Source organism: Heptranchias perlo, chromosome 1 (assembly GCF_035084215.1).
Source record: "Heptranchias perlo isolate sHepPer1 chromosome 1, sHepPer1.hap1, whole genome shotgun sequence".
Lineage (NCBI taxonomy): Eukaryota > Metazoa > Chordata > Chondrichthyes > Hexanchiformes > Hexanchidae > Heptranchias > Heptranchias perlo.
Window position 1 is genome coordinate 138,650,005 of NC_090325.1, and position 16,587 is coordinate 138,666,591.

General features: G+C 44.0%; 1 protein-coding gene across 4 annotated transcripts in view; it reads right to left on the minus strand.

The window, feature by feature from the left end:
- lratb.1 (lecithin retinol acyltransferase b, tandem duplicate 1) overlaps positions 1-16,587 on the minus strand; it is a 148,949-nt gene that overhangs the window by 83,631 nt on the left and 48,731 nt on the right. For all 4 annotated transcript variants that reach the window (XM_067991640.1, XM_067991617.1, XM_067991634.1 and 1 more), the window contains 3 exons: positions 15,712-15,755; positions 10,628-10,705; positions 4,284-4,480 (listed from right to left, as the gene is read on the minus strand). In XM_067991640.1, the coding sequence (XP_067847741.1) occupies positions 4,284-4,480; positions 10,628-10,705; positions 15,712-15,755 (319 nt within the window). The remainder of the gene's footprint in view (positions 1-4,283; positions 4,481-10,627; positions 10,706-15,711; positions 15,756-16,587) is intronic.

Below are 16,587 nucleotides of genomic sequence, written 5' to 3' on the forward strand. Positions count from 1 at the left end.
TTTCTAAAGGCGTTTGATAAAGTGCCACATAACAGGCTTATCATCAAGATTGCGGCCCAAGGAATAAAGGGGGCAGTAGCAACATGGATACAGAATTCGCCATGGGACAGGAGACAGGAAGTAGTGGTGAACTGTTGTTTTTCGGAGGAGGAAGGTGTACAGTGGTGCTCCCCAGGGGTCAGTACTGGGACCACTGCTTTTCTTGATATATCTTAATGACTTGGACTTGGGTGTACAGGGCACAATTTCAAAATTTGCAGATGACATAAAACTTGGAAGGATAGTAAACAGTGAGGAGGATAGTGATAGCCTTCAGGAGGATATAGTCAGGCTGGTGGCATGGGCGGACACGTGGCAGATGAAATTTAACACAGAAAAACGCAAAGTGATACATTTCAGTAGGAAGAACGAGGAGAGGCAATATAAGCTAGAGGGCACAACTCTAAAAGGGGTACAGGAACTGAGAGATCCGGGGGTATATGTGCACAAATCATTGAAGGTGGCAGAGCAGGTTGAGAAAGTGATTAAAAAAGCATAGGGATCCTGGGCTTTATAAATAGAGGCACAGAGTACAAAAGTATGGAAGTCACGATGAACCTTCATACAACACTGGTTCGGCCACAACTGGAGTGCTGGGTCCAGTTCTGGGCACCGCACTTCAGGAAAGATGTGAATGCCTTTGAGAGGGTGCAGAAGTGATTTGCTCGAATGATTCCAGGGATGTGGGACTTTAGTTATGTGGATAGACTGGAGAAGTTGGGGTTGTTCTCTGTGGAACAGAGAAGGTTGCGAGGAGATTTGATAGAGGTATTCAAAATCATGAAGGGTTTAGACAGAGCAGATAAAGAGAAACTGTTCCCATTGGTGGAAGTGTCAAGGACCAGAGGACATATATTTAAGGTGATTGGCAAAAGAACCAAAGGTGACATGAGGAAAAACTTTTTTACACAACAGGTGGTTAGGATCTGGAATGCACTGCCCGAGGGGGTGGTGGAGGCAGATTCAATCATGGCCTTCAAAAGGAAACTGGATAAGTACTTGAAAGGAAATAATTTGCAGGGCTATGGGGAAAGGGTGGGGGAGTGGGACTAGCTGGATTGCTCTTGCATAGAGCCGGCGCGGACTCGATGGGCTGAATGGCCTCCCTATGTGCTGTAACCTTTCTATGATTCTATGCTGGCCTCTGCATGGTGCATCCTCTGATGGCATAACTATGATCAGGTGGTCAGCCTTTGCTGATTAATGGCCGCGAACTGTGACACAGCTGATAATTGTGATTTCTGCAGTTTGTAAAAAGACAACAAATGGTTTCCATGAAGACTCATAGGGATAAATGTCGAGCCAGAAAAAGCACGGGGGAGGGGGGGGGGGGGGATTTCTGACGGTAAACCTGGAAGTATGGGTTTCCCGGATGTCCTTACGATTTTGATGTAAGGACGTCTTTCAATTCTTTTCAGTCGGATTCCAGGCTGGCTGTCAGTCAGATGGGACAGCAGCCAGGGAGTGGATGCCAGCAGGTAAGTGTTAGATCGGCGGGGGGAGGCCAATCACGTGTGTGGGATCACGGCAGGTGAGCTTGTTGGGCCTGGAAGAAACACTCCTGCTTCTCCTGGCCCTCAAGCAGTGCAATAAAGGCACCTGTTGATCTGGGCCTTCTCGCCTCCTGTTACGTGGCATGAAACAGGAGGCCCAGGAATTAAAAATAAAAATGCTGTTAAAATGGAGGCTAGCAGCCTAAAAGATTTTAGTGTCCGACCTGCTTCCTGAGAGCGGGTTTGTCACCCACCTCTCGACCCACCTCCGTTACGACCGGAAGTGGGTGGGTTGGGATCGGGTTTTTACTTTTTTACAATTTTTACCTTCCCACAACCTGCCTGTCCTTGAGGTTAAAATTTAACCCATAGAATTTATCCAACAAGTAGCTGACCCAGACCAGGCAAGTTCTAGGTGTGACTCCTGGTCTGTGAATTGGCTAATCTCAGCCAGGGAGGCGTTTGGTGCTACAATTGGGCTTAGTACCCCTGGGAAAGGGAAGGCAAAATTGTCAGGTCCCTGGTCCTGATCACTACCCAGTGACCCTTGCTGGGACTGTACGCGTATAGATATCAAATGACAACAGGATCAGGCTCTGCTTTGATACCCTCACTAATCAAATCATGTGTCAATTCTTACACAAGGTACTTTAGGGCAACCAGTACCCATAGAACTGTGTCAGCATTCAACAGAGGAGGTAAGGGAAGAAAATTGACAAGAATATTAAAAAAGACATGATGATCTATTTCTTTTTCATTCTAGTTTAGGGATCACAAAAAACAGTACTGTTGTTCTGTAACATTCTCCAATTCCTTGCATTTATTTAAAGCATCAGTATTAAAACAGCTACCTAGAACAAAACTGTAGCATGAATTGAACTCAAATCTCACATATTACTTAATGGTCCAAAAAGTAAAAAAAAGTATAAGATCTACGAACAACTTGTTGTTAATATAGCAAGAATTGAGAGAATTTTGCATAACAGTCTTTTAAACGATTGTCAAGGCTTCACGTCTTTATTCCAGCAAGTCGTGGTTATGGGGACAAACACGTATTGTTGCTAGCTACAGCAGACTCTCTCTGTTAATGTTGCCTTTAGCATCTTACTGAAAAGTATATTACATTGATGGAGTTTCATATTCCTTATTAGTGAGGGAGCCACACACAGTGTGAGATCCCGTTCTATAATATAGTGTGGGATACTTTCCAGTAGTGGCAACATTATGTTGCTCAGCCTCTTTCCTCTTTATCAATCAGTATGTTAAAAAAAAACTACACTCATCACACATTCTGGACAATGATACTACACTTCACTTTTGTGTTTTCTTAAAAAAACACACAAATTATGGAAAGAAAATATCTTCTAAACTGGTTTGACAAACATAACCCAACAAAACCAATGCCATATGAAGTGACCCCCATCAAAAAAAACAAATGTACTCAAATGGAAACATTTGTCTTTAGCCTTAAATTTATTGTTTTTTTTTCCCTTTCTTTTTTTAAAGACATTTACTTTATACTTTTATTCTCATCACACTCTACACAGTCATTAGAGCGAGTAGCCAATCTGCCCCTATGCATCTGTTATTGTCACTGTGCAGCTGACAATTAAGAGATACACTTGAAAGTTCCACCTAGCCTCCACATAGTCTGGGACTTTATTATGTGGAGAACTTGTTGGGGGGGGGGGGGGGGGAGGGGGTGCGGGGAAAGAGAGAAAATTACCCACCATTCTAAGGCCAGTGCATTAGCTTTCCAATTTCTAACAGCACTGTGGGAGAACCTTCACCACATGGACTGCAGCGGTTCAAGACGACGACCCACCACCTTCTCAAGGGCAATTAGGGATGGGCAATAAATATTGGCTTGACAGTGACACCCATATCCCAAGAATTATTATTTTTTTTAATTCCTGTGTTGCTATATTTCCATTACTTATTATTTTTAAAGGTATGTTCATCAATATGAGGGATGTCAGTGTTGAGAAATGGATTATCTTTCCACTCTGGGTAGCCAGGTCAGGTATTGCACAGCTAGCTGGAGAGGTAAGCTCCCTCTATGCTGCTTCGCCAACGTGCCTTAACCCCAAATTTAAGAGGTCATCTGCTACTGCACCAGGTCAAATTTTTCCATTTAGGAACAGGAGTGCACCATTCAGTCCCTCGAGCCCACTCCACCATTCAATTAGATCATGGCTGATGTGTTTACTGTATTTACCCGCCTTAGCTCCATATCCCTTGATACCCTTACCTAACAAAAATCTATTGAACTCAGTCTTGAAAGCTCAAATTGTCCCATTTCCCACAGCAGAAGTATTCATGGCCTCACTGAGTGAGAGTGACAACTTAGGTTCAATGGTTGCTGGAACTTCTATGCTGCAGGGCTTTGCCCAACTGTAATAAAGTGGAGAATGCCTAAACTCATCTCACATAGGAATCTTACCCAAATTAAAAACCCAGAACCTAAAAGTGAAATGACAGTGCTGTAATCCATTGCACCATCCAATTCCCTGTTCCCTCGCATCCTTACTTTGGCACAAATTGTCACATGACCACTGCTGCTTCTGACAAAACATGTCCATCTTTAAACACATTACAAATTTGAAATGAGCAATATCTCTACCACGTTTTATGATATGGAGGTCTTTTATCTGCACAAGTTTCAATGATAAATGAATGTTTTTAGACTGCAATTCTGTCAACTTAAAATACAGCTCTGTGTATGTGAAAGAGGTGATAGAAGGAGCAGACCTGGTATTTCAGACACGGTAACCTGGGAGAAATCACAGATGACATCAGGCAATTGGTAACACCGGGGGTTGCCTATTTCATATACAAGCTGCTCGGCAACAGTACCAAATGATACCAGCCCTCCGGTTTTGGGTGGTTTAGAAAGGATGAAATTTCCATCAGAGGAACACTCAACCACTGGAAAACCAATGTTATCCCTGTAAATTGATAAGAGATGGATTTAAACATAGAAACAGTTTCTTTTCAAGTTAAGAGAGCAATACTATCTAATAAAATGTCATGAAAATGTAATAGTCTAACTAACCCACATATCGAATGAATCCTGCAATTCAAAAAAGAATTGCATAAACTGCTTATCCGGGAAGCAGGAGGAGAGTTTGGGATACAGAAAGATACAATTTAAACCAGGGACAACAGTAAATAAATAAATATATCAATAAATAATCAGAATAATTTATTAAATCTGAGGGGATGAAATTAACTAAGTAGTGGATACCAACATTAAAGGGATCCGAATTGCATTATAAAAAAATCTGGTATACATAAATAATAAATAGGAGTTAAGGAGGTACTAAACTAAAGTGTATATAACATAAGTAGATAGACTTTTAAGTAAATGATGGGACAGCTGAAACCCATTGCCTGCAATTCCTGTGCCACGTGGGGACTCCAGGAAGTGACTCCAGCTGCTCGAGCTTGAGCTCAGGGTTTCTGACCTCGAGGAGCAGCTGGAGTCATTGCAGGGCACACAGGAGGCTGAGAATGTCCTGGATCACACCTTCCAGGAGGTGGTCACATGGCAGCCACAGAGGGTTCAGGAGGATAGTAAGTGCGTGGCCATCTGGCAGGGTAGGAAGAAGAGGCAGGTAGTGCAGGAATCCTCCAGGAGCGTAGCGCTCACAAACAGTGCTGAATAGCAGTGAGGGTGTTCGACACCTCGAAGGAGAGCAGTCCAGAGCAAATCCACAGCATCGTGCGGCAAAGGAATGCACGGGGGGGCACAGCAGAATGTAGAATTGTAGTAGTCATAGGGGAGTCAATAGACAGGCATTTCTGCGATCGCCAACATGAAATTCACATGTGTTTCCTCCCTGATGCCAGGGAAAGGATATCATGGAACGGGTGCAGACATTCTGTGGGGGAGGAAGGGGGAAGGGGGAACAGCCAGAAGTCGAGGTCCATGTTGGAACCAACGACATAGCAAGGAAAAGGGTTGAGGTCCTGCAGTCAGAGTTTCATGAGCTAGGGAGGATGTTAAAAAGCAGGACCTCAAAAGGTGGTAATCTCTGGATTACTCCCAGTGACACGTGCTAGTGAGTATGGGAGCAATAAGATAAGGCAGGTTAATGTGTGGGGGAGCGAGGGGGGGAGGAAGGAGCGAGGGGGGGAGGAAGGAGCGAGGGGGGGAGGAAGGAGCGAGGGGGGGAGGAAGGAGCGAGGGGGGGAGGAAGGAGCGAGGGGGGGAGGAAGGAGCGAGGGGGGGAGGAAGGAGCGAGGGGGGGAGGAAGGAGCGAGGGGGGGAGGAAGGAGCGAGGGGGGGAGGAAGGAGCGAGGGGGGGAGGAAGGAGCGAGGGGGGGAGGAAGGAGCGAGGGGGGGAGGAAGGAGCGAGGGGGGGAGGAAGGAGCGAGGGGGGGAGGAAGGAGCGAGGGGGGGGAGGAAGGAGCGAGGGGGGGAGGAAGGAGCGAGGCGGGGAGGAAGGAGCGAGGGGGGGAGGAAGGAGCGAGGGGGGGAGGAAGGAGCGAGGGGGGGAGGAAGGAGCGAGGGGGGGAGGAAGGAGCGAGGGGGGGAGGAAGGAGCGAGGGGGGGAGGAAGGAGCGAGGGGGGGAGGAAGGAGCGAGGGGGGGAGGAAGGAGCGAGGGGGGGAGGAAGGAGCGAGGGGGGGAGGAAGGAGCGAGGGGGGGAGGAAGGAGCGAGGGGGGGAGGAAGGAGCGAGGGGGGGAGGAAGGAGCGAGGGGGGGAGGAAGGAGCGAGGGGGGGAGGAAGGAGCGAGGGGGGGAGGAAGGAGCGAGGGGGGGAGGAAGGAGCGAGGGGGGGAGGAAGGAGCGAGGGGGGGAGGAAGGAGCGAGGGGGGGAGGAAGGAGCGAGGGGGGGAGGAAGGAGCGAGGGGGGGAGGAAGGAGCGAGGGGGGGAGGAAGGAGCGAGGGGGGGAGGAAGGAGCGAGGGGGGGAGGAAGGAGCGAGGGGGGGAGGAAGGAGCGAGGGGGGGAGGAAGGAGCGAGGGGGGGAGGAAGGAGCGAGGGGGGGAGGAAGGAGCGAGGGGGGGAGGAAGGAGCGAGGGGGGGAGGAAGGAGCGAGGGGGGGAGGAAGGAGCGAGGGGGGGAGGAAGGAGCGAGGGGGGGAGGAAGGAGCGAGGGGGGGAGGAAGGAGCGAGGGGGGGAGGAAGGAGCGAGGGGGGGAGGAAGGAGCGAGGGGGGAGGAAGGAGCGAGGGGGGGAGGAAGGAGCGAGGGGGGGAGGAAGGAGCGAGGGGGGGTGAGGAAGGAGGGGGGGGAGGAGGGGGGGGGAGGAAGGGGGGCAGGGGGGAGGGGGGAGGAAGGGGGGGGAGGGGGGAGGAAGGGGGGGGAGGAAGGGGGGGGAGGAAGGGGGGGGAGGAAGGGGGGAGGAAGGGGCAGTATTGATCAGAGATACTGTTCCAGCACTGGAAAGGGATGATGTACTTGAGGGTTCAAATACAGGATCTATTTGGTTAGAATTAAGGAACAACAGAGGTGCTATTACGCTACTGGGTGTATACTACAGGCCACCAAATAGTGGGAAGGAGATGGAGCAGCAAATTTGCAGGCAAATTTCAGAAAGATGCAAGAACTATAGAGTAGTGATAATGGAAGACTTCAATTATCCTATTATAGATTGGGAAAATAACAGCGTTAAGGGCAAAGAGGGGGAGGAATTCCTGAAATGTGTACAAGAGAACTTTCTTGATCAGTATGTTTCCAGCCCAACGAGAAAGGACGCAGTGCCGGATCTGGTTCTGAGGAAAGAAGTGGGGCAAGTGGAGCATGTTTCAGTGGGGGAGGATTTGGGAAAAGAGTGATCACTATTATTAGGTTTAGAGTAGATATGGAAACGGGCAAAGAACAATCAAACGTGAAAATACTCAACTGAAGGAGGGCTAATTTCATTGAGTTGAAAAGGGATCTGGCCCAGGTGGATTGGAATCAAGATTGTCAGGCAAAACAGTAATGAGCATTGGGAGGCCTTCAAAGAGGAGATAGTTCAGGTACAGACTAGACACATTCAAGCAAGGGTGAAAGGTAGGCATCCAAAGTTAGAGATATAGAGATCAAAATGAAACAGAAAAGAAGGCTTAGGATAAATGTCAGGTTCATAATACAATAAAGAACCAAGCTGAATACAGAAAGTACAGAGAACTGAAAAAGTGAATAAGGGAGAAAAAGTGGGCAAAGAGAGTGTATGAGAATAGGTTGGCAGGTAACATAAAAGGGAACCCAAAAGTCTTTTATAAACATATAAATAGTAAAACAGTAGTCAAAGGAAGGATGGGGCTGATTACGGACCAAAAAGGAGATCTTCTTGTGGAGGCAGAGGGCATGGCTGAGGTACTAAATGAAAACTTTGCATCCATCTTCACTAAAGAAAAGGATGCTGCTAATGTCGCAGTAAAGAAGGATGTAGTAGAGGAACTGGATAGGATAAAAAATAGGAGGTACTTAAAAGTTTGGCAGCGCTCAAAGTAGAAAGGTCACCCGGTTTGGATGGGATGTGTCCTAGGTTGATGAGGGAAGTAAGGGTGGAGATAGCGGAGGCTCTGGCCACAATCTTCCAATCCTCCTTAGATATGGGAACGGTGCCAAAGGACTGGAGAATTGCAAATGTTACACCCCTGTTCAAAAAAGGGGAGAGGGATAAACCCGGGAACTACAGGCCAATCAGCCAAACGTCGGTGGTTGGGAAACTTTGAGAGACAATAATCCGAGACAAAATTGTCACTTGGAAAAATATGGGTTAATAAATGACAGCCAGAACGGATTTGTTAAAGGCAAACTGTGTTTGACTAACTCGATTGAGCTCTTTGATGAAGTAATGGAGAGGGTTGATGTAGTATATATAGACTTTCAAAAGGCATTTGATAAAATGTCACATAATAGACTAGTTAGCAAAATTGAAGCCCATGGGATTAAAGGGACAATGGCAGCGTGGATACGAAATTGGCTAAGGGACAGAAAGTAGAGCGTAGTGGTGAACAGTTATTTTTCAGACAGGAGGGAAGTCCCCTGGGGTTAGTATTGGGACCACTGCTCCTTCTGATATATAATAATGATCTGGATTTGGGTATGCAGGGCATAATTTCAAAGTTTACAGATGACACGAAATTCAGAAATGTAGTAAACAATGAGGATAGTAACAGACTTCAGGAGGACACAGAGAGACTGGTGAAATGTGCAAACACATGGTAAATGCAATTTTATGCAGATAAGTGTGAAGTAATGCATTCTGGTAGGAAGAACGAGGAGATGCAAATAAACTAAATGGTACAACTTTAAAGCGGGTGCAGGAACAGAGACCTGGGGGTGTATGTACACAAATCTTTGAAGGTGGCAAGACAAGTTGAGAAGGCTGTTAAAAAAAAAAATGGTATCCTTGGCTTTATAAATAGAGGCATATTGTAAAAAAGCAAGGAAGTTATGCTAAACCTTTATAAATAACTGGTTAGGCCCCAGCTGGAGGATTGTGTCAAGGTCTTAGAGAGGGTGCAGAGAAAATTTACTCGAATAGTACCAGGAATATAGGACTTCAGTTACATAGAGAGATTAGAGCAGGGTTGTTCTCCTTAGAGCCGAGAAGGTTAAGGGGGAATTTAATAGAGGTGTTCAAAATCATGAAAGGTTTTGGTAGAGTAAATAAGGAGAAACTGTTTCCAGTGGCAGAAGGGTCGGTAACCAGAGACAGATTTAAGGTAATTGGCAAAAGAACCAGAGGCGAGATGAGGCAAAATGTTTTTACGCAGCGAGTTGTTATGATCTGGAATGCACTGCCTGAAAGGGTGGTGGAAGTAGATTCAATAACAACTTTATTGGATAAATACTTGAAGGGGAAAAATCTGCAGGGCCATGGGGAAAGGGCAGGGGAATGCGACTAATTGGATAGATCTTTCAAAGAGCCAGCATGGGCACAATGGGTCGAATGGCCTCCTTCTGTGCTGTATCATTCTATGAAAAAGATTTTTTTTAAAAATATGGCCATATCAGATTCTGGCGAGCTGAAAGGTCTTCATTCAGTATTTTTATGTTTTATTACTGTTCTGATTCTGCTCTATGAACTTTTCATTTATTTTTTGACTTGCCCTGCAGACTGATGCTCAGGTAGAGGTCCACAGGCCGTGCAACCCTTTGGTGCCTCACCCAAGTGGTCACTTTTCAAGAGTGAGCCCAGGCAGTGAGTCTTGACATCAGGGCATCACAGCCAACCTGTTCATATGCTCAGATGACATCTACACACGTGCACTTTGCAGGAGAGTCACCGGAACACTGTTTACACTGTTTCTCCAGGGGTCCCGCTGGTTCTCCGGTTGGGAGATTAATGCGGAAATTCCAAGCGCAGGAATCAAATGTGGGCCTTTCTGATCTATATCGCCCAACATTACACCATCCGATGTATACAACAGCCACCTTCCCCCCTCCCCCCGAGTCATTGGAAGAGGTCATCGCCAATTTCTGTTTTAAACACTTTGCAGCTCCAGAGCTCAGAATACTGCCAGGTCCATAATTTAAAATGTTCTTTTATGGGACTGGGCTAGAGGCAGCGACTCCTGCTTTTCTGTGCTCAGATCAGCAGACAAACGAGAAGCATTCAGACAGCAACACCCCTTTTGTTCATCACCGAGGGCTGGATTTCTGCTCTGGTTTCCACCAGATCATTATATAATGAAGGAGCAAGACAAATCAAATATTAAAAATTAGATGAACAGAATTGACTGAAAGTGAACAAAAATGACCCAAGGTTACAAAGACAGTCATAAAGATGACATTCTTACATTTTAGTAGCAAAGGCTTATTTAAACCAAATTAGGCACTCCCACATTTACGAACTGAATTCACTTCCAAGATATTAAATACACCAGTTAGTATTCCAGTATAAAATTATTTATAAAATCTAACCAACTTTAATTATATTTTGTTACAACTGAAAGCTCAGTGGTGCATTTTTCCTTCTTAGCACTTTACTATCAAGTATAAAAAAGGTGGTGGTTGGAATGATAACAAATTGCATTTTTAGCTAAAATTTAGAAGTTCAGTATGAATAATTGTAAAGACATGGAGCACTTATTAAAAGCAAAAAAAAGTTGCAAGATTTTTTTTGAAAAATGTAAAGATCGGTTTAATACCAGTCAGGAACTCTGTGCCAATCTGTAAATATTCCACCTGTACACTGGGCTCCGCATTCAATCAGGTGACCTGCAAGACTGAACACCAAATGGAAAGGTACATTCTGTAAAGTTTAGAAACACACAGCTTTGTAAGATATACAAAAATGAACATGCAAAGTTGAGAAATATTAAGCACCCAGTGAACCACATGAGGCAGTGAGTTAGAACACTATATCTGTCACCTCTAGGAATGGAAACTAACCCAGACTGATGCTTGGAAATCTTCTCCCTCTGCTAGTTGCAAGATCCATTGTGAAATTAATTTCAGCTGTCGTAACCCAGCTCTTAGGTCACAATGCAAAATTCCCCTTAAATTGACACAATCTGGCAATCTCATTGAAAGAGGTCATTAAGAATGGCTGGTGTGGGCAATGTTAAACAAAATCACACAAGCATAGAAGTAGAGTGCTCCTGTGAGGTTGCTGGTGCAGAGTACAGGCAACATTATTTGTTATTCTCGATGCTGAAAGTGCTTAATGCCAACACTGGATGTCAAAGTAAAAACTTTAATTACCCAGCAATGATAACCTTCACTTTGACCAACACAAAAACTAAATTAGAACATGTAAAATACAGAATAGAACAATGAGTTGCAGTAGTTGTTAATAAAGTCTTTAAATTTAGTCAATGTAATACTTTTTGATTAAAAAATTAGCAAGTTTACCAGTACTAGAAAATCCTGATCTAATTGGCAGGTAGTTCCCAGCCTTCCCATTTTAAAAGATGTTACTTGCCAATTTTGTTGACAAGTACTCTAAAACTACCCCCCCCCCCCCCCACTCACACCACCCACCCAATGTTTATGTATGTAGTCAGACAGTTCTTCACAGGAAATCACATAGCTAATGTCAGGAGGTCATACACCAATATTTCGTAAGATCCGACAAAGTGATTTTTATTTACTCATGTCTCAATCATTGTTTAAGAAGACAAGGACTGATATAATAGGACATTTCCATCATAGAATCACAGAATGATACAGCACAGAAGGAAGCCATTCAGCCCATTGTGCCTGTGCTGGCTCTTTGAAAGCACGCATATTTTCTAAAGGAATCCCAAACCTGATAAGAGAAAGTTTCTTACCAGATGTGAGCAATCCATGTACAGCTCATGTACGTGCACCTTCTAACAGTTTCTGGATTAAAAATCAGAATGCTCTATTCTATATTATAACAGTGGCTTCAGAGCACTGCAAGTTCAGATTGGACATGTATATTTTATACCACTTTCAAATCATTATTATAAAATCATAGGAGTTTACACTCTTAACATTTTACCAGGGAGTCTTATCCAGTCTGGTCTACACGTGATTCCAGTCCAGCACTATGTGGTTTGCTCTTAATTCCCACTGAAGTGACCTAGCAAGCCACTCAGTTGTTAAAAAAATAAATCACTGCAAAAGCATGAATCAGCCCACCACTTTCTCAGGGCAACAAGGGGTGGGCAATAAATGTGACAGTGCCAGTGTCGCCCAAAAATGAATGAAAAAACAGAAGAATGACGACAGAAGACAGAGGGTGGTTGTAGAGGGTTGTTTTTCAAACTGGAGGCCTGTGACCAGCGGTGTGCCTCAGGGATCGGTGCTGGGTCCGCTGTTATTTGTTATTTATATTAATGATTTGGATGAGAATTTAGGAGGCATGGTTAGTAAGTTTGCAGATGACACCAAGATTGGTGGCATTGTGGACAGTGAAGAAGGTTATCTAGGATTGCAACGGGATCTTGATAAATTGGGCCAGTGGGCCGATGAATGGCAGATGGAGTTTAATTTAGATAAATGTGAGGTGATGCATTTTGGTAGATCGAATCGGGCCGTTAATGGTAGGGCGTTGGGGAGAGTTATAGAACAAAGAGATCTAGGAGTACAGGTTCATAGCTCCTTGAAAGTGGAGTCACAGGTGGATATGGTGGTGAAGAAGGCATTCAGCATGCTTGGTTTCATTGGTCAGAACATTGAATACAGGAGTTGGGATGTCTTGTTGAAGTTGTACAAGACATTAGTAAGGCCACACTTGGAATACTGTGTACAGTTCTGGTCACCCTATTATAGAAAGGATATTATTAAACTAGAAAGAGTGCAGAAAAGATTTACTAGGATGCTACCGGGACTTGATGGTTTGACTTATAGGGAGAGGTTGGATAGACTGAGACTTTTTTCCCTGGAGAGTAGGAGGTTTAGGGGTGATCTTATAGAAGTCTATTAAATAATGAGGGGCATAGAAAAGGTCGATAGTCAAAATCTTTTCCCAAAGGTAGGGGAGTCTATAACGAGGGGGCATAGATTTAAGGTGAGAGGGGAGAGATACAAAAGGGTCCAGAGGGGCAATTTTTTCACTCAAAGGGTGGTGAATGTCTGGAACGAGCTGCCAGAGGCAGTAGTAGAGGTGGGTACAATTTTGTCTTTTAAAAAGCATTTGGACAGTTACATGGGTAGGATGGGTATAGAGGGATATGGGCCAAGTGCAGGCAATTGGGACTAGCTTAGTGGTATAAACTGGGCGACATGGACATGTTGGGCCGAAGGGCCTGTTTCCATGTTGTAACTTCTATGATTCTATAACAGTACTGCCAATATTACAGTTTTAAACTGGTATAATACTGCAAGTGTCAGCTGTGTAAATGACAGAGACAAGAATGGTTTGAAGTATGGCCATTTTAAAAGGAAACCTGAATTTAATAAGAATGTACTTATTGAGTCTGGTGAAGATGAGTGTCACACCATTCAGTTTTTCCACAGGAATAGCTAATTCCTGTTTTCCTTTTATATGATGCTTTGATGGAAACTACAGATCATTTACTATGTGTACTCAAATTCTGATTATTAATTTCTTCATAAGAAAAACAAATATATTATTAATAACTGTTTGGTGAAGATTCAATATATTATCTTCAGGTTAAGTGAGGCAGCAAGCTAGCTTAACAGACAACTATTCAGAAAGGCAGCATCGCCACATAAATCAGTGCTTGTTGTGGTGGTTCAGGAATTACAATTTACAACCTCAATTATATCCTGAATTATATCTCAAATACTGTCCTCCCTGGTGATGTAGCTTCTATAATAAATTAGGTTATGATGTGCTACATTGGAGAACCAACATATTGGGGGTAATTTTAACTTTTGTGCAATGGCGTAAAATGGACAATCTTAGATCTGCTGCCCATCATACACCTCGCCCGAGTTTCCTGCTGCTTTCAGCAAATTGCGAGGAATACTTAACAGAGGCATTCCCAGAAGAGCGAGAGGGAGAAATATACCTTCAGAATAAGGAATCTCACCCTCAACAATCCTTGAGTGAGATTAATAATGGAAGGGAAAGAAATGGCGGGGGGGGGGGGGGGGGGGGTTTGGAAAGAGAGCAACACACTATCAGAAAGACATACAAGTACAATAATTGGCCTCTGCACACTCATTGTTTCTTTTTAAAAATGAATCTTCAAAAGTACATTTGATAGTTTTCTTCCTTTAATAAGGCTTAAAGTCAGAAAACCTTTAATTAAGGCTTTGAAAGACTTTAATCAGAACAGGTGTATCGGTTCAGTTAAGGTTTCTGGATGGCAGTGCTAGGGAATGGAGCACTCCAAAGATAGGAATCGTAAATATATTTCCAGGGTAGAGCTCCCTTTGCACTGCTGGCACAAAGACTTTGAGCATGCCTTATTTGTTAACTACAGTAGTTCTAGTCCATGGAAAACAAAATAATGCAACGTTATCACTATCTGAAGGATCAAATGATATCTGTTGTTACTTCCATCAACACCAATGTACAGACAGCATGCAGTTGTTTTATTGACTAATTCTGCCATCTATTTTTACATCTATTTAAATCATTTAAAGTTAGGAGTTTAATGAAAAGCAGGACAAATCCAATCCGGCCAATTACCGCCCCATCAGTCTACTCTCAATCATCAGCAAAGTGATGGAAGGTGTCGTCGACAGTGCTATCAAGCGGCACTTACTCACCAATAACCTGCTCACCGATGCTCAATTTGGGTTCCGCCAGGACCACTCGGCTCCAGACCTCATTACAGCCTTGGTCCAAACATGGACAAAAGAGCTGAATTCCAGAGGTGAGGTGAGAGTGACTGCCCTTGACATCAAGGCAGCATTTGAACGAGTGCGGCACCAAGGAGCCCTAGTAAAATTGAAGTCAATGGGAATCAGGGGGAAAACTCTCCAGTGGCTGGAGTCATACCGAGCACAAAGGAAGATGGTAGTGGTTGTTGGAGGCCAATTATCTCAGCCCCAGGGCATTGCTGCAGGAGTTCCTCAGGGCAGTGTCCTAGGCCCAACCATCTTCAGCTGCTTCATCAATGACCTTCCCTCCATCATAAGGTCAGAAATGGGGATGTTCGCTGATGACTGCACAGTGTTCAGTTCCATTCGCAACCCCTCAAATAATGAAGCAGTCCGAGCCCGCATGCAGCAAGACCTGGACAACATCCAGGCTTGGGCTCATAAGTGGCAAGTAACATTCGCGTCAGATTAATCCCAAGATGACACCTTCATGTAAATAGCCCAACTGTTCAAAATCCCAGCTTTAGAAAAACGCTCCTTGCTGCACCAATATGTGCTTTACCATTTTCCAGACTGCTTAGCCTTATGGAATCTCTGGAGGAGTGTGTGGAGTCAGTGACAACGACACTGAATTTTGGGGCAGTACTGCACTGCTGACTCACATGCGCTGACGCTTGTGTTAGATGGTTAAGCAGCCATTAAAGAATGAAAGGTTGGAGAAAGATAAACTAAGTCTTTTATCCTCACCCATCTAGGTTGTATTTGAACCCACATCTGAGAGGGGTCAACAGTGTTCTTACCAACTATATCACCTAATCACATTAAAAGATTTTAATATACAAGTTAGTTTCAAATAATGGTCAAACAAAATGTAAACAAGTTTTAAAAAAGGAATAATTTCCTAGACAAGCAGCTTTTAAACAACAGGAAGGAGGTAATGATGTCCATAAGAAAAGACAACTTTTAAAAAGGACATGAAAACATGCAATCCATACACAGAAAAGACATGGCACAGAAAAAGCTTTACCTTCCAGCAGCCAACAGGTCAAACTCATTTTGCTTCCAGCCAAACTGCAATAAAATATAGACCCAGAACGTTACCAAAACTAATGAACTTGGAAACAAAATGAAGAGGGAAAAGTGACAGGAATGAAAGAAAACTTGTTGACCCAATTATACAGCACTGTGCAGCCAACAAGCTCCAGAAATAAACTACCAGATGATTAGCTATATAAAGCCTCAAGATAATAACATTTCATTTTTTAAAAAGGATAAGAGCAGGACAAAAAAATGTACATCTGCAACTAAGCACGTATTGCACAGCAATTAGCCCCAACTCTTAGAAACAAAAGCTTTACAATTCTTATTATGTATTCCTCTGCTGAGGGACCAAACAGGACATTTTGGTAACACAGCAGTACCTAGATGGGGCTATTTAGCTTTAAAAAAATGAAATCTACCAAGATTTTCTTTCCATTCAGTCGATGCAAAAAAAGTGTTGGAAATCTGAAATAAAAACAGAAAATGCCGGAAAATGACTGGCCAATCAATGTCTCAATGAGAATAATAGGTTTGTGACTCTTCACTAATATTCCTGATGAAGGGTCACTTCCAAAATGATCGAATGGCATGTCCAGCATTTTGTGCTTTCATTATTTTCTATTCATTCTTTTCATTGATTAAAATCTTCTTGCAAAATTATATTAGCAGGATGGCTTCTGGGGAAAGAAAGACGGTCATCAAACCTTACCTAATACTAGGAGACTGCAGCAACATTAGGAGTAGAATTCTGCCACAGAATACATCAAGGTGGACCTTCAACTTCAGTGGGGGCATAAAACTGGAAATGTTGAATCAAAGTCAGTGGAAAGGAAAATCAGGGGTGGTATAATGGGTGGCCAAT